At 34.5% G+C, this 23,670-nt stretch overlaps 1 protein-coding gene across 1 annotated transcript; it reads right to left on the reverse strand.

The window, feature by feature from the left end:
- Positions 1 to 4,564: 4,564 nt before the first annotated feature.
- LOC149830395 (uncharacterized) lies at positions 4,565 to 5,630 on the reverse strand. The gene has a single exon (XM_090015801.1). It carries the CDS (start codon positions 5,245 to 5,247, stop codon positions 4,852 to 4,854), a length of 396 nt encoding a protein of 131 aa, XP_089871927.1. The 5' UTR covers positions 5,248 to 5,630; the 3' UTR covers positions 4,565 to 4,851.
- Between the last annotated feature and the right edge of the window lie 18,040 nt (positions 5,631 to 23,670).

Below are 23,670 nucleotides of genomic sequence, written 5' to 3' on the forward strand. Positions count from 1 at the left end.
TGTTATCAAAAATGCACCTTGAGGCGCAAAAGACACACCTCGCCTTGAGGCGCAAAAGGCATGCCTCGCCTTGAGGCGCAAAAGGCATGCCTCGCCTTGAGGTGCGGCCCTTTGTGCCTCAAGACGCAAAAAAAAAATACAAGATTTCAGATACATAATCAACAAAGTTTTCGTAGGTTAATCTCATATATTTTCTAGTTATTTCAGTTATGTAATAATTTTATTAGTATATTACTATATTTTAACTTTTGTTGGTTAATCTCATATATTTTTCAGTTATTTCAGTCATGTAATTAGTTTCTTAATATATTTTAACTTTTGTTGGTTAATCTCATATATAATCTATTTTTTAGTTAATTTTATAATTAATCTCATATTTTTTAGAATAATCTCATATATTTTAACTTTTGTAGGTTAATCTCATATATTTTTTAATTATTTCAGTTATGTAATCATTTTTTTAGTATATTTTAACTTTTGTTGGTTAATCTCATATATTTTCCAGTTATGTAATCAGTTTTTAGTTACTTTTATATGTTAATCTCACATTTTTAGAATAATCTCATATATTTTAACTTTTGTAGGTTAATCTTATATATTTTCCAATTATTTCAGTTGTGTAATCAGTTTCTTAGTATATTTTAACTTTTTTTGGTTAATCTCATATATTTTTCAGTTATGTAATCAGTTTTTTAGTTACTTTTATATGTTAATCTCATATATTTTAACTTTTGTTAGTTAATCTCATATATTTTCCAGTTATGTAATCGGTTTCTTAGTATATTTTATCTTTTATTGGTTAATCTCATATATTTTCCAGTTATGTAATCATTTTTTTAGTTACTTTTATATGTTAATCTCATATTTTTTAGAATAATCTCATATATTTTCCAGTTATTTTAGTTATGTAATCAGTTTCTTAGTAAATTTTAACTTTTTTTTGTTAATCTCATATATTTTCCAATTATATAATCGGTTTTAGTTACTTTTATATGTTAATCTCATATTTTTTAGTACTTATTTGAAATTTTCTATTTTTTATTGGTTGTTATTTCATCAATAAAGCATTTCTTTATTTATTTGTATTTTTAGATATATTTTTTTATAATTTTTTTAATGTTTTCAAAAAAAAAATTGAGGCTTACGCTTTACGCCTCGCCTCCGTTTTTGGTGGAGCGCCTCGCTATGCCTCAACGCTTTTCACAACACTGCTTTTACGTTTAAATGCTTGATATGTTTTATTTAAGTTTGAGTTTTGGTTGTTTTACCAAACTTTAGTGAGTCTGACCACGTTTTATGGGGTACAAGTAATGCAGGTAAAATATGATGAGCAGTTGGAGTGAAGGACTGGTTGAGCTGCATCCTCGAGGGTCCACTCTTACCTTGCGATCTTGATAGACATAATCTTTTCGTTTTAAGTACTTGATCATGTAGAGACTGAACCATTGTCTTTATACTCTGAATTGAAATGAAATTAAAACTTTCCATATTTCAATCTTATATTGTACGTGGTTTGAAATGTGTATATCTCAGAGTTACCGGAAGCGCCTAGGCAAAAGGGGAAGCGCGCTTCCCCGAAGCGCGCTTCGGAAGCGCGAAACGTCGCGCTTCCGAAGCGTGAGGGGAAGCGTCCCCTTTTTTGGGAAGCGTGCTTCCCTTTTATGGGAAGCACGTCCCCCTTTTATGGGAAACGCGCTTCCCATAAATGGGAAGCGCGCTTCCCCCACGTTTCCCCCTCGCTTCCCCATTTTTTTCATTTTTTTCGCTTCCGGTTCGCTTCCGGTTCGCTTCCTAGGTCGTTTCCGAGATGGTTCGGAATTTTCTTCTAAGTGGTCCCACGCTTCCCCGCTTCCTAAATTTTTGAAAGTGCCTCGCTTCCCGCTCCCGCTTCCCGTATCGCTTCCCGCTCCCGCTTCCTCGACTGGTAACTCTGGTATATCTCGTACATTTTGATTTGATTGTTATCTTTAGTGTAACCCTGCCCAAAGTCTTAACCGTTTTTTAAAATCATTTCCGCATTATAAGATCTGATTTACTTATACTTATAAAAAAAAAATTGTCTCGAAATTTCAATATTTGAACAATAATTAAGGTTAAAATTTTGGGGGTGTTAGATACATAGAACCTATATTTCAACTAGGGCTTAGAATCCACCTAATCTATAGACTCATTTGCACCCATCACAACCCTATCAAGTCATTCTAACTCAATAGGGCCACTCATGAGGAGAATGATCCACCGGATCGAACACTCCCTTGGATTGAGAATCTCAAGGCACAAGCACACCCATGCATCTATCATATACATCCCACCATGGACATACCCTTTGGAAGTGGGTACAATAGATTACACTACTTTATCCTTGCATCCCATCATGGTCATCAATCACGTGTTAATTCTCACTATGCATCAGACTGCGGGATCCACTAAATCATGGAAACCTATGCTCCTCTTGTTTGACTTGACTTTCAAAGAGATTATCCCCAATATTTATCTCAATTTTCCACTTGTGTGGTGGCTAAGTCATGTCATGAAAACCCAAATTAGACTACCCAACCTAGCATAGGTTTGACAAGAGTTTCCACTACAAAGAAAATGAACTTGTATGGCTTCAATTAGGATATCTAGCATCCCTTACCAAGCTAGTTCTGAAAACCATGTCATATTGTGAACAAAATAAAGTCAAGCAAGCAAGCATTATGCTCTAAAGTGACCTCAAATTCACAAGCAAATTATGGCATTTATTGCCTTGATAACAAAGATGGGCATCTATAGACTCTCAAGCTAACCCAAGGAAAAGCCATGTTGACTTGCAAAGTTTCAGAGTATCCAGAACTATGGATGCCACTCAGTGTTATCAAAACCGTGCCTTGAGGCGCAAAAGGTGTGCCTCGCCTTGAGGCGAGGCCCTCTACACCTCAAGGTGCCAACCTGAGGCGTGGGGCGTGAAGAAGAAGAAGAAAGAAGATATATTTAATTAGTTTCTTAGTTACTTTTTATATGTTAATCTCATATTTTTTAACTTTTATAGGTTAACCTCATATTTTTTAGTACTTATTTGAGATTTTCTAAGTTTCTTAGTTACTTTTTATATGTTAATCTCATATTTTTTAACTTTTATAGGTTAATCTCATATTTTTTAGTACTTATTTGAGATTTTCTATTGCTTATTGGTTGTTCATTGATTTATGAGATATTTTGAATCTTATAGTTTCCATGGTGTCACAATAAGTTGTAAATATCACATTTGATGCTCATACTCTAGTTGGAAAGGGCATGAATTATCAATCATCTCATATTCTAGTAGAACTGTCAGGTAAGCCAATCATGACTAGAAAGAGAAGTAGGTAGCACATCTCTCCAATGTTGCACCAGATCCAGGATTCATTACTCTACAACAGCAGAGAAAATATGTCCAAGATTCTGATCATTACAAACACATGATATCTCGTCCATCAAAATAACTATATGAAAGCACAATGACTGCTTCAGTAACAATCACATTCAATATATGCGAATTCAACAGTCTCGTTCAATACATGCCAATTGATCAAGAGAATCTCATGCAAAACATTATTACATCCTTAATAAGTAGATTTTATTGGCATAATGAAAGCCAAAAGTGCAACTGCAGTAACAATTCCATTTTTCTTTTTCTTAATATAAGTGGGAAGAAACCACATCCATAGCAACTAATGAGTACAATCATCATTATTTGGGACTTCAGACATCATGCACCAAAAGCACTCACAAGCGGAATACTGATGTGCAACCATCATTATCTAAGAAGACTGCAATTTTATTTTTTACAATAAATTCAGGATAACCAAGGATGCTGGGGTCCTTAAGAAACACAATGATACAAGAAAGGCAAGTACAATCAGCTGACCTAATAAAGCATGTCCTTTGGACTTGAAACAAAATAAAATTGCAACAAGTCAAACTGAATTCTGAAGAAACAAAGAGAAGCCAAATAAGAAAGAAATCATCCGTTTAATAAACAGGTTGCTCTGCCTCAAAATAAGACAACTAATTAAGAAGGCCCTTTGCTTCGCAAGAATTACGCAATCCAGTTTTCTTCCACAACCCAATATACCCATAAATGGTATTCTTCAAATATGTTCTAAACTTCTAATTAAGAAGGTCCTTCGCTTAATAAGAATTATGTGAAACAGTTTTCTTCTGCAACTCGATATATCCATAAATTGTATTCATCATCTATGCTCCCGTTCAATAGTACCCGACATGGACTTAATGGAAGTTCAAAAGCATTAATGTGTAAAAGAAAGTAATATTGCCGCTAGACGTTTGATCATGACACAGTCCAGAATTATCAGAATTGATATCCTTTTGCATTTAAATTAACCAACGCATCATCCATCTCATCAAAGATTCGCTAACTATTTTCAAGGCCAATTTATACGACACGCATAAACACAAAAACATACACATATATGCACATAAGGATGCATGTGTGCATTTCTGTGATACGAAGGATGAAATTTTACAGCACAAAAAATGTTACTGATAATCAATTGAAAAGAAAAGGCAAAGGGAAAACGATAAAAATTATGGTTTATATTTCATATCAAATAGACAGTGGAACAAAAACAAGTTAAAGCATCCAATAATAGATTTCTGGCTTCAATCAGTCAAAAGAAAATCATACATACCCCTCTCTGCAAATTCCAAATTGAAGCCTCTAACCAACCAACAAAAAATGAAAATGAACAAAAAAGGAAAAGATATAGCAAAAATTTTAATCCGAAACTAACCAACAACAAGCCCAAGCAAAAATCTGGCGGAGCAAAAGGAGGCAATCTGAACTGCTGCAGAGACCACCACCAACCATCACTTGCACTCAACAACTGCTTCGGCGGCACGGCGCGGCTTGCTCTTCCGCCTGCTCCCGTTCTGCCGGAAACCATTGGGCTTGACGGACTCCTCGATGCCGGATCCGGGGCCGCCGTTCTCCTCTGCATGCGAGTCAGAGTTATCCTTGATCCTCTTCCTCTTCTTCCCGTTCTCAGCAACAACCGGAGGCTTCACCTCCTTGCTCTTGACCACGGTCTCGACCACTTCATCCTCCACCTTCTCGACTTCATCTTCTTCAATCTCATCCTTGAGAGGCTTTTGGGGTCTTCCCCTCCTCTTGTAAGCAGGGATTGAATCCTCCCCACCACTCCCTGGATCATCATGACTGCTGACAGCAGTTAGTTTCTTCCCCTTACCTCTTCCTCTACCCATAACCCAACAACCCACCGCCCAAAAAACTCAAAAAGAGAAGAACTACAGATGTTAGAAATCAGATAGTAATGGCTTCTACAGTCTTATACCCGTCAGCCAAAATCAAGAATCAATCAAATAAGGAGCAAACAAAGATGAAAGAGCTAACAAACCGTTTTCCCTACTGTGAAAAACAAAAACTCGAAAAGGAAAAAGTAAAGAACAAATAAATCTCTAGAAGACTCGATACTCAGAAAAGTCCTTTCTTCGGATTTTGGTGTCAGCAGAAGAAGAAAACTTGGATCAAAGTGGGTACACGATTGGCAACGACAGTGAAAATTGAAGATTAGAATCAGCATGGGTTAAAGCAAAACAAGACACCCACAGAAGAGAGAGAGAGAGAGAGAGAGAGAGATTTTGGGTTGAGATTGGTTAAGATTAAAAGGGTTGTTGTTGAATGACTTTTTTTTCCTATCTTCGTGTGTACGTGACTACAAGTTCTGATTTTATTTCTTTATTTATTTATAAACTTCCTTATTTTTTCACAATGGTAATTTTTGCTTTTTTTATAATTCGCGGGAGTAACTTATTTACACTAAATAATGTTATAATGGTCACAGTTTGAGTAATCTTGGGGCGAAAGCAAAGCTTGTTTTTTAACTTACCTTCATCAAAATGATTTTCATATCCAATGGTCCTTGTAATAGAAGGGGCTTTAATCCCCCAGTTCTGTTATGGACTAAAAAAAACACAATGATTTACATATTAACGTTTGAAAACCAGGCCCATCCTGACTTACTGTTACTGGTCTTTTATGTCAGGTTCAGGTCTTGCTTAAAGCAAGCCTAGAACTAAGTGGGTCAACCTTGCCTGGTTTAGGACTTCTTGGGCCTGACAAGATCTAGTATAACTTGGTCAGTGAATGTGATCAAGCCTGAGCTTGAGCTCTGCTTGGTTAATCAAACAAAACAGTCACAGTGCCTGTAGAAAAGTTTACTTTTAACACATAAATTCTAGAGTAAAGGTGTTGGAGGAGTATGAAGTTTGAACTTAGCTGCACCCAGGGGAACTTGGTGACATGACCAAGTTGTTTCCACAGTCTTCCAAGCTGACCAAGTTTATAGGACAAAAGAAGTTGACTACAGTCGTTGGCCCTTCTGGGTCAGCAGGGAGGTGGGGCACTTGGTGAATTGGTCAGAGTTTGACAAGTTTGAGAGACAACCCAGTTTCTAGGCCTCCATACAACTACTGATTTTTGCTTTTTTCCAGTCTATTGTGGTAAGCCACCAGTCTTATAATCACTGTACCTCACCTCATTGGCATTGGACGCTTTTATAATTCACATCTGGTGGGATAAGTAGATTAGCTAAATTTTTATGCTATGTCTATCATTGGCATATTAAGTCAGCGTGTCAAATTCTTATACCATATGATGGCCCATTATGCTCGTAAATAAGCTCTGCTAGCCCTGCAGGCTTTATCAAACGTGAGAGAAAAAGTGCCCTCACGTTTTTTATCTTGTTTTCAGTCACAGTCGCTTTACCTGTTGTACTTGCAGTCACTGTTATGAGTCTTATGACACTCATCGGATTTGAACCTAAACAATCTGCTTAGCGGCCTAGGTCCCATCCCACTATGCAACGCCAACCCCTTTTGATCCCGCATTCTTTATTTACAGGAAGTGTTTCTTAAGGAGAAAAATCCAGACCCGTCAGGCTGAGAAATTTCAAATGTGCCTTCAGTTTTTGCATGTGGTTGTTGTGCATGTGCATGTGCATGTGCATATGCATGTATGTGTATGTGTGCACAAACAGGCTGCAAGTGACCTACATAGCGTGAGGGAGATATCTTCTGCGACCCACCTTAAGCAATCTTCAAGCCTAAGATTATATGTGCAAAAGATCACAATCAGCTTAGCCAAAGTGACTTGTACCAGCTACTTTAATTAGGCTAAGACATGTGTGTGAATCCCAGTACAAGGCAGCCTTAATGAGTACTTGTAGTAGCAGCGTCCATCCTTATTTTTTCAGCCTAAGTAGCAAAACATGCAGGTCTAAGCAGGCTTCCATCCCAATCAACTGTTATTTTGTGTATTGCAAATGTCCTCAAAACGTGTGACCCTCCTTTAACTAAACACTCTCAATGTATGATCTTCCCATGTTATTATTGAGAATGTCCCTAAAATGTGTGAACTTCCTTTAACTAAACACTCTTGACGTACCACCTCTGCAAATATGATATAACCTTGACGGATCAGTATTACAAATGTCCTCAAAATGCATGACCCTCCTTTAATTAAACACTTTCTATGTATGACCTTTGCATATATATCATTATTGTGAATGTCCCCAAAATGTGCAAACTTCTTTTAGCTAAACATTTCTGACATACGACCTCCAAAAATATGGTACGACCTTCATATACTATTATTGCAAATGTTTTCAAAATGTAGAATCATTCTTGATCTTTGTGTGTGACCATCACATATCATGCTTGTGAATATCTCTAAAATGTGCAAACCTTCTTTAACTAAATATTCTCAAAGTATAACCTTCGCAAATATAATACAACCTTTGCATATCATTATTGTGAATGTCTTCAAAATATGTGAATCTTCTTTAACTAAATACTTCTGATATACGACCTTTACAAATATAATACGACCTTTGCAAATCATTTTTATGAATATCTTTAGAAAAATGTGTAAGTATTTAGTTAAAGAAAGTTCACACATTTTTGGAACATTCACAAACATTATACGCGAAGGTCATATTATATTCACAAAGTTGAAAGTATTTAGGTAAAAGAGGTTCACACGTTTTAGGGACATTCACAAAAATGATATATATAAGTCTTACCATATTTGCGAAGGTTGTAAGTCAGAAGTATTTAGTTAAATGAGGTTTTACACATTTTGGAGACATTCACAAACATGATATGTGAAGGTCGTACCATATTAACGAAGGTCATACATCAGAAGTGTTTAGCTAAGGAAGGTTCACACATTTTGAGGACATTTACAAAAATGATATGTGAAGGTAGTACCATATTCGCAAAGGTCCACTACAAGAAACTTGTGGATTAGCGACAAACTAAATCCGTCGCTAATCTGCCGCTAATCTGTCACTAAATAGCTTAGCGACGGATTAGTGATGGATATCTTCTATCGCGAATTTTTCGACTCTAACTCGCGACGAAATATATTTGTCGCCCATTTCATCGCTAAGTAGCGACAGATTGTATCTGTCGCCCATTCTGTCGCTAAGCTGCGACAGAATAATGAATGCCAACATCTGTCGCAAGGCCGTCGTTACTATACGGTGACTTTGGTTTGGTGACGGATTTATAGTCGTCACTAATCCGTCGCTACATTCAACGCTAGTATTAATTAGCGACGGATATATTTGTCGCAAGACCGTCGTTACTATACGGTGACTTTGGTTTGGTGACGGATTTATAGTCGTCACTAATCCGTCGCTACATTCAACGCTAGTATTAATTAGCGACGGATATATTTGTCGCTAATCCGTTGCAAACAAGGAAAAAAAATTAAAAATTTATTTGAAAATTAAATATCAAGAAAAAATTTCTCGTGATACAATTTATATTCCCTGTACAATTTATATTTTCTGTGAATAAAAAACAAAGTACACATCAAAATACATATAAAAGAAAACTAAAACAATTAATCGATCCACTTTAAAATTCGCAAGTTCTAATTATTTACAATTCAACATTTATATTTTTGAAACAAAAAGAATGTAGAATAAATTCAACACATGAATCTAATCATCGCCAAGATTTTGTGTGTCCTCTTGTTCATTGTCTTGATCTATCTCTTCAGCTCCACTACGCTGATTATCGCCAGCAACCTACAAAAAAAAAGAAAGGTTTGTATTGATAAACAAAATATATTGAAATAAATTATACTCTATATGTGATTCTATCATCCTCATATGTGTTCTAAGGCAGTAAAAAAACGGTATATGTGATTATATCATGCTCATATGTGTTCTAAGGCAGTAAAAAAACTATATATGTAATTCTATCATGCACATATGTGTTCTTAAGGCAGTAAAAAAAACGTATATGTGATTCAATCATGCTCATATGTGCTCTAAGGCAGTCAAAAAAATGTATATGTGATTCTACCATGCTCATAAGTGTTCTAAGACAGTAAAAAAACTTTATATGTAATTCAATCAAAATCATATGTGTTCTAAGGCAGTAAAAAAACTGTATATGTGATTCTATCATGCTCATATGTGTTCTTAAGGCAGTAAAAAAAACTTATATGTGATTCAATCATGTTCATATGTGCTCTAAGGCAGTCAAAAAAACTGTATACGTGATTCTATCATGCTTATATGTGCTCTAAGGCAGTCAAAAAACTTTATATGTGATTCTATCGTGCTCATATGTGTTCTAAGGCAGACAAAAAACTATATATGTGATTATATCATGCTCATATGTGTTCTAAGGCAGTCAAAAAAACTCTATATGTGATTCTACCATGCTCATATGTGTTCTAAGGCAGTAAAAAAACTTTATATGAGATTCTATCATGCTCATATGTGTTCTAAGGAAGCCAAAATATTGTATATGTGATTATATCATGCTCATATGTGTTGTAAGGCAGTCAAAAAGACTGTATATGTGATTCTATCATGCTCATATGTGCTCTAAGGCAGTCAAAAAACTTTATATGTGATTTTATCATGCTCATATGTGTTCTAAGGCAGACAAAAAATTATATATGTGATTATATCATGCTCATATGTGTTCTAAGGCAATCAAAAAAACTCTATATGTGATTCTACCATGCTCATATGTGCTCTAAGGCAGTCAAAAAATTGTATATGTGATTCTATCATACTCATATGTATTCTAAGGCAAGCAAAAAATTGAATATGTGATTATATCATGCTCATATGTGTTCTAAGGCAGTCAAAAAAACTTTATAGTGCATGGATCAGATTGTCGTTGAATGTCAACTTTTCCACTGCAGATGCCAGTTCCAACCCACAATCGCTCAAGTGGTTCGGAAACATACGGGAGAAGTTCTTGAATCAAGTATAGTACTATCGGGGAAAGAAAGGTCCGGTGTTGAGAGCTCGATGCTCGGGAAGACTTTGTCGTACCTCGTAGGAGATGTGACCCTCAGGAAAGACAGAGTCGAGTTGATTGGATGCCATTGGACTGAAAGATAGGAAGATTAGAATTAGACTTAGGAAAAATACAAGAATTTTGAAAATTGCAGGCAGAATAAAGTGAAATGCTGAAAATTTGAAGTCCAGAGGAACGGAAGAATGAAAAATCACCTGGAGTTTTGAAGAAAAAGTGGGTAATTTTGAAAAATCGTCTAGGGTTTTTGAGAAAAAGAAGATATTTCACAAAATATGGAAAATAAGGTATTTTAAAAAATTGTTCAGTATTTTAGAAAAATTGGGGAAAATATGGAAAAATAAGATGAAAATGAATATCATATATTCAATCACAAACAATTGTGCACATACAACATTCCCTAAGAAACTGACTCTAAATGCCTCAATTTTGAAAGAACTTTAGGACCCTAATCCTGACTCTCGGCTCAGATCAACTGTGTCCAATCATGCTATGCTGATATACTCAAGCCAAGGCTTGATATACGTGACATAAAAATTCATCTTCGGTTCTAGGCTTGTGTTTTCTCAACATCCTTGAGCACCTACCGATATACGTTGGACTATGGCCCTTGGTACGTGGTAGGGGGGCGTTAGGGCAAATAAGTGGCCTAGTTGTGAGGCTTTGTCCCAAACTATAGTTCTGGAAGAGAGCCCAGCAACGTGAAGACCGGGTAGACATAGGTGGGGTGGTTTTTTAAAATATGAGCACATGTAGACAAACAGAGGGCTCTAAGTCCTAAAGAGATAGAATTTTGAAAATTTGAAAAAGCAAACATTGTTTTCATACAAATCCTAGATTGAGGAGTGTTGTATTTCAGACCTACTCCTCAATATGGTCCTACCAAACTGTGCTTAATCTACATGCAATTTATGTCAGCTAGGTTCAAGTCTGAGCTCTTAGGTTTACATGATATCAGAAAATAAAAGTTGACATTTCGTAGAACACGATTTTGATAATTGAGCTAAGTTAAAGCATACAATTGATCAGAAGAAGACAGGTCCGATCACGGTCGCCAAACCTGTTATCATCGCAAAAATTATCCCCCTTCCTCTGCAAGAGTGAGAGAAGAAACGATCCTGCGAGTCAAACTCGACAAAAGTTTTTGAAAATGGTTTTTGAAAATTACTCGCCTCCGTTTTAAAAATTTGCGGGAAAATTTTGTGGACTGGGATCAACCTGTCAGTACGAGGTTCAACCCGTTCCTGGCGCCTTTATCAGGGGTAATTGAACCAAGGATCAAATGTGCGCTTTGACTAAGTTAAATTATCTAAATTATGCTCTATTTTCCTAAAATGCACAGAAAATCAGGCTTGTGCTATGAAATTTTGAAAATAATATAAGTTTGAGAAATATGATGTTTGCTTTGAAAAATTGAGATGTACTTGGAAAATGACTGGAAAAGTGATGATTCTGAGAAAATTATGAATTGCATTGAAAATCAGAAATTTGCATTGGAAAATGAATTCTCAGGAAAACTTGAACTTTGGGAAAATCGATTTTGAGATTTGGATTGCTTTTCTGAGGAAATGGATTTGAGAATTCTGAGAAAATCAGAAAATTCTTTGGGAAATGATTTTTGAAATTGAAAATGGATTTTCAGGAAAATGGGAACTCTGAGAAAATCGATTTTGAGCTTTGGATTGCTTTTCCTAAGAAAATTGATTTCTGAATAGGAATTGGGAATTCTAGGAAAATCAATTTCAGAAATAATTCAAAGTTTTTGAGAAAATCGATTTTGGAATTTGAAAATGTAATTGAGAATGTGAAAATCTTGGAAAATACTTTGAAATCTCATTTGAAAATTCAGAGTTCTGAGAAAATCAAATCCTGAGAAAGACTTAGAAATTTTTGGGAAAACTGATTTTTCTGAAATAGAATTGGAAAATGAATTTGAAAATAATGCAAATTGAATGAATGAATGAATTTGAAAGATAATTTCATTAAGGAATTAGGAAAACTTTTTGGGTTTTGAGAAATGCAGTGCATTTTTGAAATTAGCCTAAAAGTGTAGGCTGAATGTGGCTAATATAAAGATCATAAATATAGGTTTCATTCATATACTGACTATGGCCAAAAAAACAAATTCCACCAAGTTTATAAACTCCGTAAGAGCTTGTGTACGTGTCATTTGTGTCAACCATAGTGATTTTGAAAAAATGTGCATATACATCATACATCAGATATTAAAAAATTGCAGGAATTAAACTATATACAATGTAGTCCTATTCTAAACTGAAAAGTAACTCTTATTCCAAATATTACATTGCTTTTTACATTGAATTGAATAAAGAAAATAAAAGTCTTCTTTCTGGATATTCTTGCAAAAATAGAAAGCAATGTTAGCACATAAATATAGGTTTTTCTGAATTTATCCGAAAATATTGGAAATTATCAGATATTATTCAGATATAAACCCAAATTCATACCCCCGTTGATATAAATATGAAAAATAATGAATAAATTTCAAATATAAACTTGGAAATTCGAATTTGGGGTCAAAATAACCAAAATGCCCCTCATGACCTTGAAATCATGGTTTTCTGAAAGAATTTTTGTAAATTTTGGAAATTTGAAAATCAAATTAAATAAATCAAATACAATATGATGAAATATGATGATATGCATGAAAATTTATGGAATTATAAATTGGAATTTCGAAATTTATGTCAAAATGACCAAAATACCCCTGATAACAAGACTATGGCCTTGAAACCAGGGTTTTCTGAAATAAATTTTGCAAAAATAGAAAATTGAAAAGCAAATGACATTAAAATCAACCCTAATATGATTATATATACTTATTCACATGATAAAAACCCTAAAATGGCAAAAATATCACAAAATATCAAATTTGACTCTATTTTCGCCTGATTTTCGCCTCTGAACTCAAAAATAAACTAACATATAAAGCAAATGAACTTGGATTTGAGCCAAATTTGGCATGGACACCTAGACTAACCCTAAAAATAGATTGAAGTTCGAAAATTTATTTTTTTTGTTTTCTTTTTTAATGTGGAAAATAACTAAAAATCCTAAAAATCAAAATTTTACCTAAAATATTGATTCTAAATAGGATTTCGGATACTAAACTTCCATAAAAATTTCCCAAATTTTATGGGATGATAGAGGACAGTTAGGAAAAGATTTTTGCCTTTTACAGATTTTGGTTTTGACCTATGGTCGGAGCTGGACAGCTCCGGCAAGTCGAATCGGAATTCAGCGACTCTAGGATTTAGGGCAGACATACAGGTTTTGGGAAAAAATATGAGAAAAATAGCAGATGAATAAGAAAATGGCTGAAATTCTGGAAAAATGTCCCTGACAAACATAGAAAGGTTTCATCTTTTTACATTTTTGGGAGGATTACGGTTTGAGAGAGAGCACACAATTATCAGAGACCTGGATCTCTGAAATTCTTAGACATGGGAATCTGACAGACAGGGAAGATAATTTCGAGAAAAATACCTAGCTTATTTTAAAAATTCCCCAATTTTAGAAAATGACATAGGGAAGGGTTAGGAACAACTTCTATGTTTGGAGTTTTTTCATACAGCCTATGGGATATCATACTCATATGTGCTCTAAGGTAGTCAAAAAAATTATATATGTGATTCTATCATGCTCATATGTGTTGTAAGGCAGTCAAAAAAATTGTATATGTGATTTTATTATGCTCATATGTGCTCTAAGGCAGTCAAAAAACTTTATATGTGATTCTATCATGCTCATATGTGTTCTAAGGCAGACAAAAAACTATATATGTGACTATATCATTCTCATATATGTTCTAAGACAGTAAAAAAAACTCTATATGTGATTTTACCATGCTCATATGTACTCTAAGGCAGTCAAAAAACTGTATATGTGATTTTACCATGTTTTGTTTGCTGCAGTCTTTATATTGTGCAACATCTCTACAAATCGATTGGCAGTCACCTTCTGCCACACCATCATTGTATCATTTTTTTTATCGTAGTCATGAAGCGATTTGAAGCCTATATATATTTTCAGAAAGTTAATAGACATGACTATAACAAAAAAATAAATATGAAACATATTAACTATGACAAACAACTATATACTGTGAATGAAGACCACAATTTGTCTATCACCTCTTTTGGATATTCTTTTCATTGAGCGACTGGTCCTGGTAGATGTTGAAGTAGTGAATTCCTAATATCGCGTACTACTTCTTGTGGCTCAAACCTCGTGCTGCACATGAATTGATACATAGTAAATATCGATATATAATATTTATAGATATGCAATAAGTGAAAACGAAATACTTACGATTGATTATCGATATACACTATTCGAATGAGTCTTCTTGTGCCACACTGAGAAGACTCTGCATCTTGTGTTGGCTTCTGACTTGTATGATCAACTGGTGTAGGTGGGTCATATACAGGCGAAACATCATCTGTAAAAAAATACGTTAGAAATTCTCACAATGCGCATTTCAACTAATCAAGCATCCAATTATTTAAATGATATACCTATCAAAGAAGCCCGTGAAGATAAAGGCTGAGCATGGCTACTACTGGATGAATGACCACTGTAAGCTCCACGAATCATATTCTAACAAATAAAAAATGGCATGCAATACATTCAAATTGTTTCAAATCATTCACATCAATGCAATACATTTCAATACATTCAAATAATTCAAATCAAGTATTGCAATGCATTCAAAATCAATCTCAAAACCTTGATTTTGAATTGAGAATCAAGACTCAATCTTTAGATAGAACTTTAAAGATTTTGAAAAATAAAGGATAAACTTGATTTGAAGCTTGAGTTTTGAAATCAGAAGATGAATCAGGAATTTCAAAGTTAAATTGAACTTTGAAACTTGATCTGAAATGCCAAATTGAATTTGAAATTAGAAATGAAAATGAATTTGAATTTTTTCGAAGTTAAATTGAACTTTGAAGTTGGGTTTGGATTGAATTTGGAATATAGGAGTGAATTTGAATTTTCAAATTCAAATTGAACCTTGAAATTGAATTTTGAAATGAGATAGAAAGATGAATTGAAATAGAAATTGAAGATTGATTTGAGAAATGAAGAAGATATTTGAAAATATTCTCAAAAATCACTTGAATTTTGAAAATATGATGTAATTTTATCCTAGATGATAAATGGATTAAAAGAATTTAAAATTGAATTTTGAAAAGCGTATTTTATTGTTTAAATGAATTGAAATAAGATTGAAGATATAATACATTTCTGACTATGGTCAAATAATGTATTATATAATAATCGTATTTAAATTCAAGTGAAGAATAAAACATATTTTGGTGCCTTTATAGTGTTTAAAATGAAATTAACTCTCAATATATCCTGACTATGACAATTGATATATGTTTTGAGTTAATTTTAAGTTGAACTCTGATAAAGGGAGAAAATATTTGGAAAATATGATGATTTTTTAAAAGAGATCCAGTGTTATTCCATAAAAGATGAAAATTCTAAGTTTTATTCACACCTTAACTATGGCCATATATGCAAATCGTCATCTTAGGTTTTAATCACTTTTTATTAGAATGGTGCACATGCCATTCATGTTTCCATTCGTGAAATTTTTGGAATAAAAAAGAAAAATGGTATGAAACAAGCATTTCTAAAAAAATATACATGCTCATACATTCTATTCTAGGACTGAAATGTAAGAATTATCATTATATCTAACTATTACATTATTGAAATTTTAGATTTAAAATGACAGAATCCTAATCTAGAAAGAAAACTTGATACATTAACCTTTCCTGCAAAACAGGGTTAGCATAAGGCAAAGCACAGAATATGAAAAAGGAAAGCTAATGGACTATTTTGGAACTAGAATGTATGTTATATGTGCTCATGGAAACATAAATATAATATAATATGCAGGGGATCCAATGATATGAGGTAAAATGTCAAATGAGATGCTATGCAAAATACGAAATGGGGGAGCACTACAGTGGCTATGCAGATGCATCATTATTGTGAAACTATGTAGTGCAGAGAAGGTGAAACCTAAATGTAATAGCTAATGACACACTAATACTGTATGCAAGAACGCAAGTGAATGGAGGTGACAAGATATTACTATGAAGAGATGACTATAGGTAGCCTATTAGTGCCAAAGATTAGCAAAAGTGATGCTCAGCCAATCAAGATAAATCATAAACTATAGCCAAGACATCCAATCTTAGCTCAACAAATCCTAATTTTACCGTAAATTAGAAACATGAACAAGGCATTCAATTCTCATGGCACCTACCTTTCTAGTTTGTTGAGGTAGCAAGTGGGCCACCAAAAAAGGCAATATGATGTCGGCTTTCTTTGTTCTGGTTAACACCAGAATCAGTTTAGTGTGGGGAAGGGAATCTAAAAGCATATGGATCCATTACGCGACCAATACATGAGGCATTTTGGCTCAAGCTTATAATGATGAGGGTGTTTGATTAATAAGACAATAGCCTTCATATGTTAACATCCACGGAGAAATAGGTGAATGGCATCAAATCAGCCACAGGGCTGTATCGCATGCAAGATGATGAAATGAAACTATTGCTAGAAAGCAAAATATTATGTAGGTATTGCTAAACTAAACATCATACATTGCATACAGAGAATGTAATGAAACGTGAGCATAGAAAATTAATGGGCTTACCTAAAAATCAGAACACTGGATGCAGTGATGCAATGCGTATGTAATAAAAATAAAAGATGCAGATGAGAGAGGGGGAATGATGTGATGAAGTACGAATCTGAATGAAAATGCAGGTATATAAACCATAACAGTCAGTACACAGAAACAGGGACGTGACTAAAAGAAGAAATAAAGGGGCAAAATGTAATGCAGAGACAATACTAACAGAAAATGAAAATGAATAGGCATAGGAATACGATGCAATATCTAGATGCATGGCTGAAGATATCCAAATGAAAATAACATGGCTGGTGATACCAATGTCAACAAAATGGAAATGAGCAGAATAAGGCATTTGAAGTGAACATCATACAGTAGCAAACGAGAACTCAGAAAATAAGAAAGAAGAGTGCTAAATGAGATGCTACGTTTGGCTTACCATTGCAGAGAAGCATACAGAATTATAAAAAAAAAAAGAACAGATACTAAGCATCAAACCGCAGAGAATAAAATAACGAGGCAGGGGGGTCGCCCCCTGCCGGAAAAAACAAAACGCGGCAGAGGATCGCCCCCTCTGCCGGAAAAAACAAACGAGGCAGGGGGCGACCCCCTGCCGGAAAAGCACGGGGACGACCCCTTGCCGGAAAAAGCACGGGGGCGACCCCCTGCTGGAAAAGCACGGGGGTGACCCCCTGCTCGAATAAAACAACAAGGCAGGGGGGTCCCCCCCCCCTGCCGAAAAAAAAAAAGTGGCAGGGGGGCGACCCTCTGCCGGAAAAGCAGGGGGGCACCCCCCTGCCCGAATAAAACAACAAGGCAGGGGGTCGCCCCCCTGCCGGAACAAACAAAACGCGGCAAGGGGGTCGCCCCCCCTGCCGGAAAAAACAAACGAGGCAGGGGGCGACCCCCTGCCGGAAAAAATAAAAGGGGCAGCCCCCCCCCCCTGCCAGAAAAAAAAGAAGGATTTACTTGGGTGACGCCGGGCGGCGGGCGGGGGGCGGCGGATAGAGGGGCGACGGGCCGAGCGACTGGCGGCTGGTCGGGGAGTGCATCGGGCGACGAAGGAGTGCGTCGGGCGGGAGAGACGAAATTAGAAAGAGAAAAAAGGGCTCTGATTAGGGATTTACGGAAAAATTAGCGACGGATTTGGCGACGGCCTAATTCCGTCGCAACACCATCATAAATTTACATGACCAGTTAGCAATGAAAGAATTTAGTTGCTAACGTCGTCGCTACGTAGCGATGGAAAAACTTCCATCGGCAAATCCCTCGCTAACTGTCGCATGTGTTGCGACTTAGTGATGGATTAGTTTCTCTCGCTAATCCGTCGCAACATTGCAACAGAAGATCCGTCGCCAATATCTGTCGCTAATTGACAATTTTCTTGTAGTGGTCATATGTTGGAAGTGTTTAGTTAAAGGATGTTGCAAATTCAAAATCCAATGGTACGCACATTTTGAGGACATTTTCAGGACATTTGCAATAATAATATGCGAAGTTCATATCATATTTGTGGAGGTCAAACATTAGGAGTATTTACTTAAAAGAGGTTTACACATTTTGGGAACATTCGCAATAATGATATGCGAAGATCATATCATATTTGTGGAGGTCAAACATTAAGAGTATTTAGTTAAAAGAAGTTCACGCATTGTTGGAACATTCACAATAATGATATGTGAAGGTCGTACCATATTTGCAGAGATTGTATGTCAAGAGTGTTTAGTTAAAAAGAGGTTCACACATTTTGGAGACATTCAATGAAAGTCGTACCATATTTGTGAAAATACAAAAATATCCTAAAAGTCAGAAATTAGATATTTTGGATATGGGAGGATTTCAGCAAATTGGTAGGCATTTTGGGTAACACACCATTTTACAAGGAAAATATGATCATTTTTTTTTGTTAAATGAAAGCATAGAATAGATAGGGTGAGATGGGTGTACTTATGCATTAAAATCTCCAACTATAATTCCTAGTGGCTGAATAGTTGAAACCATAGGTTGAAGTTGAATCAACGATCAACATCTTATTGCAAAGCAAGGATATAGGTATACACCGACAATATCTTATCATTGTACCACTATAAAAAATCAGACCTTTAGTGGTGCTAAATTAGCACCAATAAAAATCTTCTTAGCATCAGTAAAGACTTTTATTGGCGCTAACCTAGCACCAATAGTTTTGCCAGTAAAAGTATTGTCAGTAATACATTTACTGACGCCAATGCATAGCACCAGTGAATGGGTTTTTAACGACTGGAATCATATGTACACCCCATCTATGATTCTAAGGTGTATCCAAGAATGATAAAACTCGTGCAGGACCATCTGCTAGCTAACTCGTAGATTGGCAATAATGTTTCAATGAACACATTTTAAATACTAAAATATCAAAAATAGTGATTTTTTTTTGGATTGGCAAGCTGGGGTTAGACAGACCCCGACGAGTTGCAAATATCAACAAGGAACAAAGTTACAATGGTGCAGGAAATCAAACTGGTGGTTTATCCTTCCAGCAACGATCATATCCAATGGAAACCAATTTCTCAATGTGTGATTAAAAAATACAAAAAATATTTGTGCCTTCATGGTTTATTTTAGAAAAAAAAATTGAAATTGTGAGCTGAACACGCATCATGTGTCCTTGCACCCTCGTATCTTTGTGACATAGTCAAACAACCTTGTACTCAACATATGATGTTCATCAAACAATTTTTTAAGAAACCTCCCATGCTCTTCAACACACAGTTGTAGATTTCGCTGCACCTGAATGAACACAATAGGAACAAAGATATAGTAAGTTTTTATGTAGAGTAATTCCACAAAAGCTGCCTCAATTATCACTAATTTACAAAAAGCCACTGAATGCTGGGGTTATGACATCTAATTGCCTACTTTATCTATAATGCATTTCAAATGCCCGTCTGATGTATTAAATGATTTTTTTCACTTTTTATTAATTAAACAATTTGTTATGGGTGTCTTAAATTCTTGACTCGGTTCGATCAGTGAACCGATTCAAAAATATTTTGGTGATCATACAATGAGATTTTCAATAGGGGTTTGTGGACTTGTTCAATTTTGTAATTATTCTCTTTTGCACCAGTTAGAGTTGTATATCCTGCATTATATTTATAGCCGTCCTTTTTTTAGAGTTGGGTATGAGAGTTTTGGGTGTATTGGGGATTAGGATTTTGAGAGCTCTATATCTCGCCTATAGCCAATAAATAAGGCAACTTTTGTAAAATTTTATATAATAGGAAAAAACATATGAAAGAAAAAGGACATAAGAAGTCATAAAAGCCAATACCTCTAGTTGTTCATGCAATAGCCTTTGGACATCCATCTGCAGTCCCAATGCTTCAGAGTTTTGTGTTCCACTATATGTGAATGGTTATCATCATTATAACAAATTCAAATAATAAAAAATACCAATATGTAGGCAATTGGTCTAGTGAAGAAAAATGAAAAAGAAAACCAGGAATCGATTTTTCATATGTTGAATTTTATTACATTTTTACTTCAATCTGTGGTGTACCACCATTAGGAGTTCTTGTATCAGATCCATCTGCAATAAAATAAGCACAGTATCAATCACTGGAGTATGAAAGATTAATTACTTCTTAAAGGTTTACAGAAAAAAGAGGGGAACTTACTAAAAACGACAGAGTTGGAACATGCCAGTTTAGGAGAGCCATCCAAATAAGCTGATGTGTTTGTTTGGGTATCATGGAGCATGAACATAAAAAAGTAGATATACTATTAAGAAGGTATAGCTTGAGAAATAAATCCCTTATTAAGCTTGACTATTTTATTTTGAATGTGAGTTCATTGAGTTCAATATTCATTATTAAGCTTGAGAAGGAATATGGAAAGTGGGAAATGGCAGGGAGATTACCTATTTGTAACTGACTATTAAACTAATTAAGGTATTATCTGCGAGGCATTATTGAACAATTTAAACAAGAGACCTTGAGTAACAATTGATCCAGATAAAAATAAATCTTTTCTTCATAAACAAGAAAAAAGAAAAACAGTTATCAGGCAAATGAGATAAAGAAACAGTGCACGTATATGGATGCATACTTGCATGTGTGTGTAAATGAGAGAGAGAGATGCAGTGTAACCCCAATAAAGTAGTTCTCATATACATCATACATGCGATTGGTAAACGTTACTTCTAATTAAAATACAGTTTTGCCACGGCAGCTTCAATGGCCCATGAAGCAGTTTCAACAGATTTAATGAGAATCTTGTTGGAACCAAGTAGGTCTTTTGGATGATACCAGAAAATTAAGAACAAGGAATGGATATATCTCTTTCAAACTACATCTATTGGTCATAATCATGAGTAATTAATCCATGATTCATCATGGCAAACCATATAGGCTAGAGGAACAATTATTTTAATTGTTAGGTATTTTGATATTTTGTATAAGATTATCAATTTTATATTATATATATAATGAGCATTTTTATTTAAAACAAGAATCTGATTTTGAAACATTTCAGGATTTGTATCAACAAAAATATGTAAGGATTCTTTCTCATAAAAAAAATCACGATTCAATCTGAACATTGAAACTTGAAGTTACTCCTAGTTATGCTCCATCAATCATTTAATCAAACTTACAAGGCGCTATCGTTGGTAAATTTGACTTGACAACCAACATATGCATATAATTGTTGACATTTCCTAGAGGAACATGATGTCATGCAACATGAAATGCAGTAGCAAGTAATTTGAAGTCTTAAACTCCCATCCTTTTAGTTGTCTCTAATTTTCATCAACTCGGACAATATATATGGACAAAAATAAGAGGGACTTAAAAGGGGAGAAAACTGAAATGATCAGAAGAGAAGGCCAACATCACTCAATATAGAAAATTCAGGCCAATAACTAATTTTGAATGAACATTTATGAATCTTAGTTCTATAATCAATATTCAAAGACTATGTCAAAAAGGTTGAAAAGCTAGTTTGACTAATGAAATTCAACTAATAGATGAGCTAGTTGTTATAGTGACATCCAGTTTTTTGAGTCTTTGTTTGCCTAACCTTACCTAGAGATAAAGTCGCATCCTTTTGTTTATTAGTTCTTTTTATCATTTTGCTTTTGAGTGTCAATATGAGTTAGAATAGGAATGGTCTAGTTAGAAATCAGCTGATTATTTTTTACTGCTTAGCCTACTGAAACAATAATACCTCCTCCAAGTTGTGGCCCAAAATCATCCCGAACAATTTATTTTATGTTGCTTATGTCATTAAATGATCATACATTTGTCATTAGCACATGTACCTTTTTCGTACAAACATGACAATTGACTTGTTCATGAATAGAAAGACTGAGTATTGTTATTAGAATTTGTTCAGTATAAAAGAATTTTGATGACTTGTGAGGCAGTAACCTGGATACTAAATAGTCAAAGCTCTAGCAAGGGACATTAGCTACCATGTAGTCTTGCAGAGTGGGAAATGAAAGGAAAGATGATAGTGACAGAGATAGCATACAATCTATGACCAACCAAATTTAATGAAGCAAATAGTAGACAAGTTCAAATTACATTTCTCAAACTGCAAAGAGATAGATGATATCCTGCATTTTTACAGCTCAACTTCAGGTAATCCTGAAACTAACATGTAGAGGTACTTTGTGAGTAAATTCTCTGTGGTTGTCTATGTATCGGATACAAATCAAAGACAAGATTCGTGAGAAAAATTATATCCAAACTATTATTATCTAAGAATATATCAAATTATCTAGCATTATCTAGAAAATCAAGAAATAAATAGAAATTAAAACAACTGAAAGCTATCCTATCTCATAAACTGATTAAACTTCAGATCTGTTATCTATTTATGGATAAAAAATCTAACTTTAACAGACTCAAATTTCCTAATTAAAAAAACCTAATTATATTATGTTATAATCTTGATAAACCTTTTAAATTTAGATATGACTCAATTATGAAGATTTAATATCCATTATAAAGGACCTAAATAAAAAATAACATCCAAACTAAAAATTGGATCCTAAACATATCCATTGTACTCAGATGACAATCTGTTATGCTCTTGCATCCAGCTCCACTAAATGATGCAGGAGTGGAGAAGATTGTCCTCTGATTGGGTCTTTTTAGGATCAATTTTTAGTTTGGATATTTTTCTTTATTTCAGTCTTTCTAATGGATATTGGATCTTTGCAATTTATTCATACATGAATTTATAATGTTTATCAAGATTATAACTTATCGTAATTAAGATATATCAAATTAAGAAATTGGAGTATGTTAAAATTAAAGATATTGTCTATAAAAAGGTGTAATATCCAAGAGTTTAATAAGTGTTTAAAATAAAATGCTTTTAAGTTATTTTTATTTAATTGCCTTTTTTGTTTTATTAAATAATGTTGGATAATTTAGATATTCTTAGATAATTGTAGTTGGATAAAATTTTCCTAACGGCTCTTGTTTTGGATTTGCATCAAATTGGTATCAAAGCAAGAGAATTATTCACCTCAATTTGTTTGAGCAAACCATTTGAAAAAACAATCTGGTTGGTTTCAAGGTCCACTAAATGTTCAACCAAAGGAGTAGGCATTGACCATGACATGTTCTACAACTATAGTGACCTAGCCT

The sequence above is a fragment of the Nuphar pumila genome, chromosome 8 (genome assembly GCF_984573655.1).
Source record: "Nuphar pumila chromosome 8, dmNupPumi1.hap1.1, whole genome shotgun sequence".
Taxonomy (NCBI): Eukaryota; Viridiplantae; Streptophyta; class Magnoliopsida; order Nymphaeales; family Nymphaeaceae; genus Nuphar; species Nuphar pumila.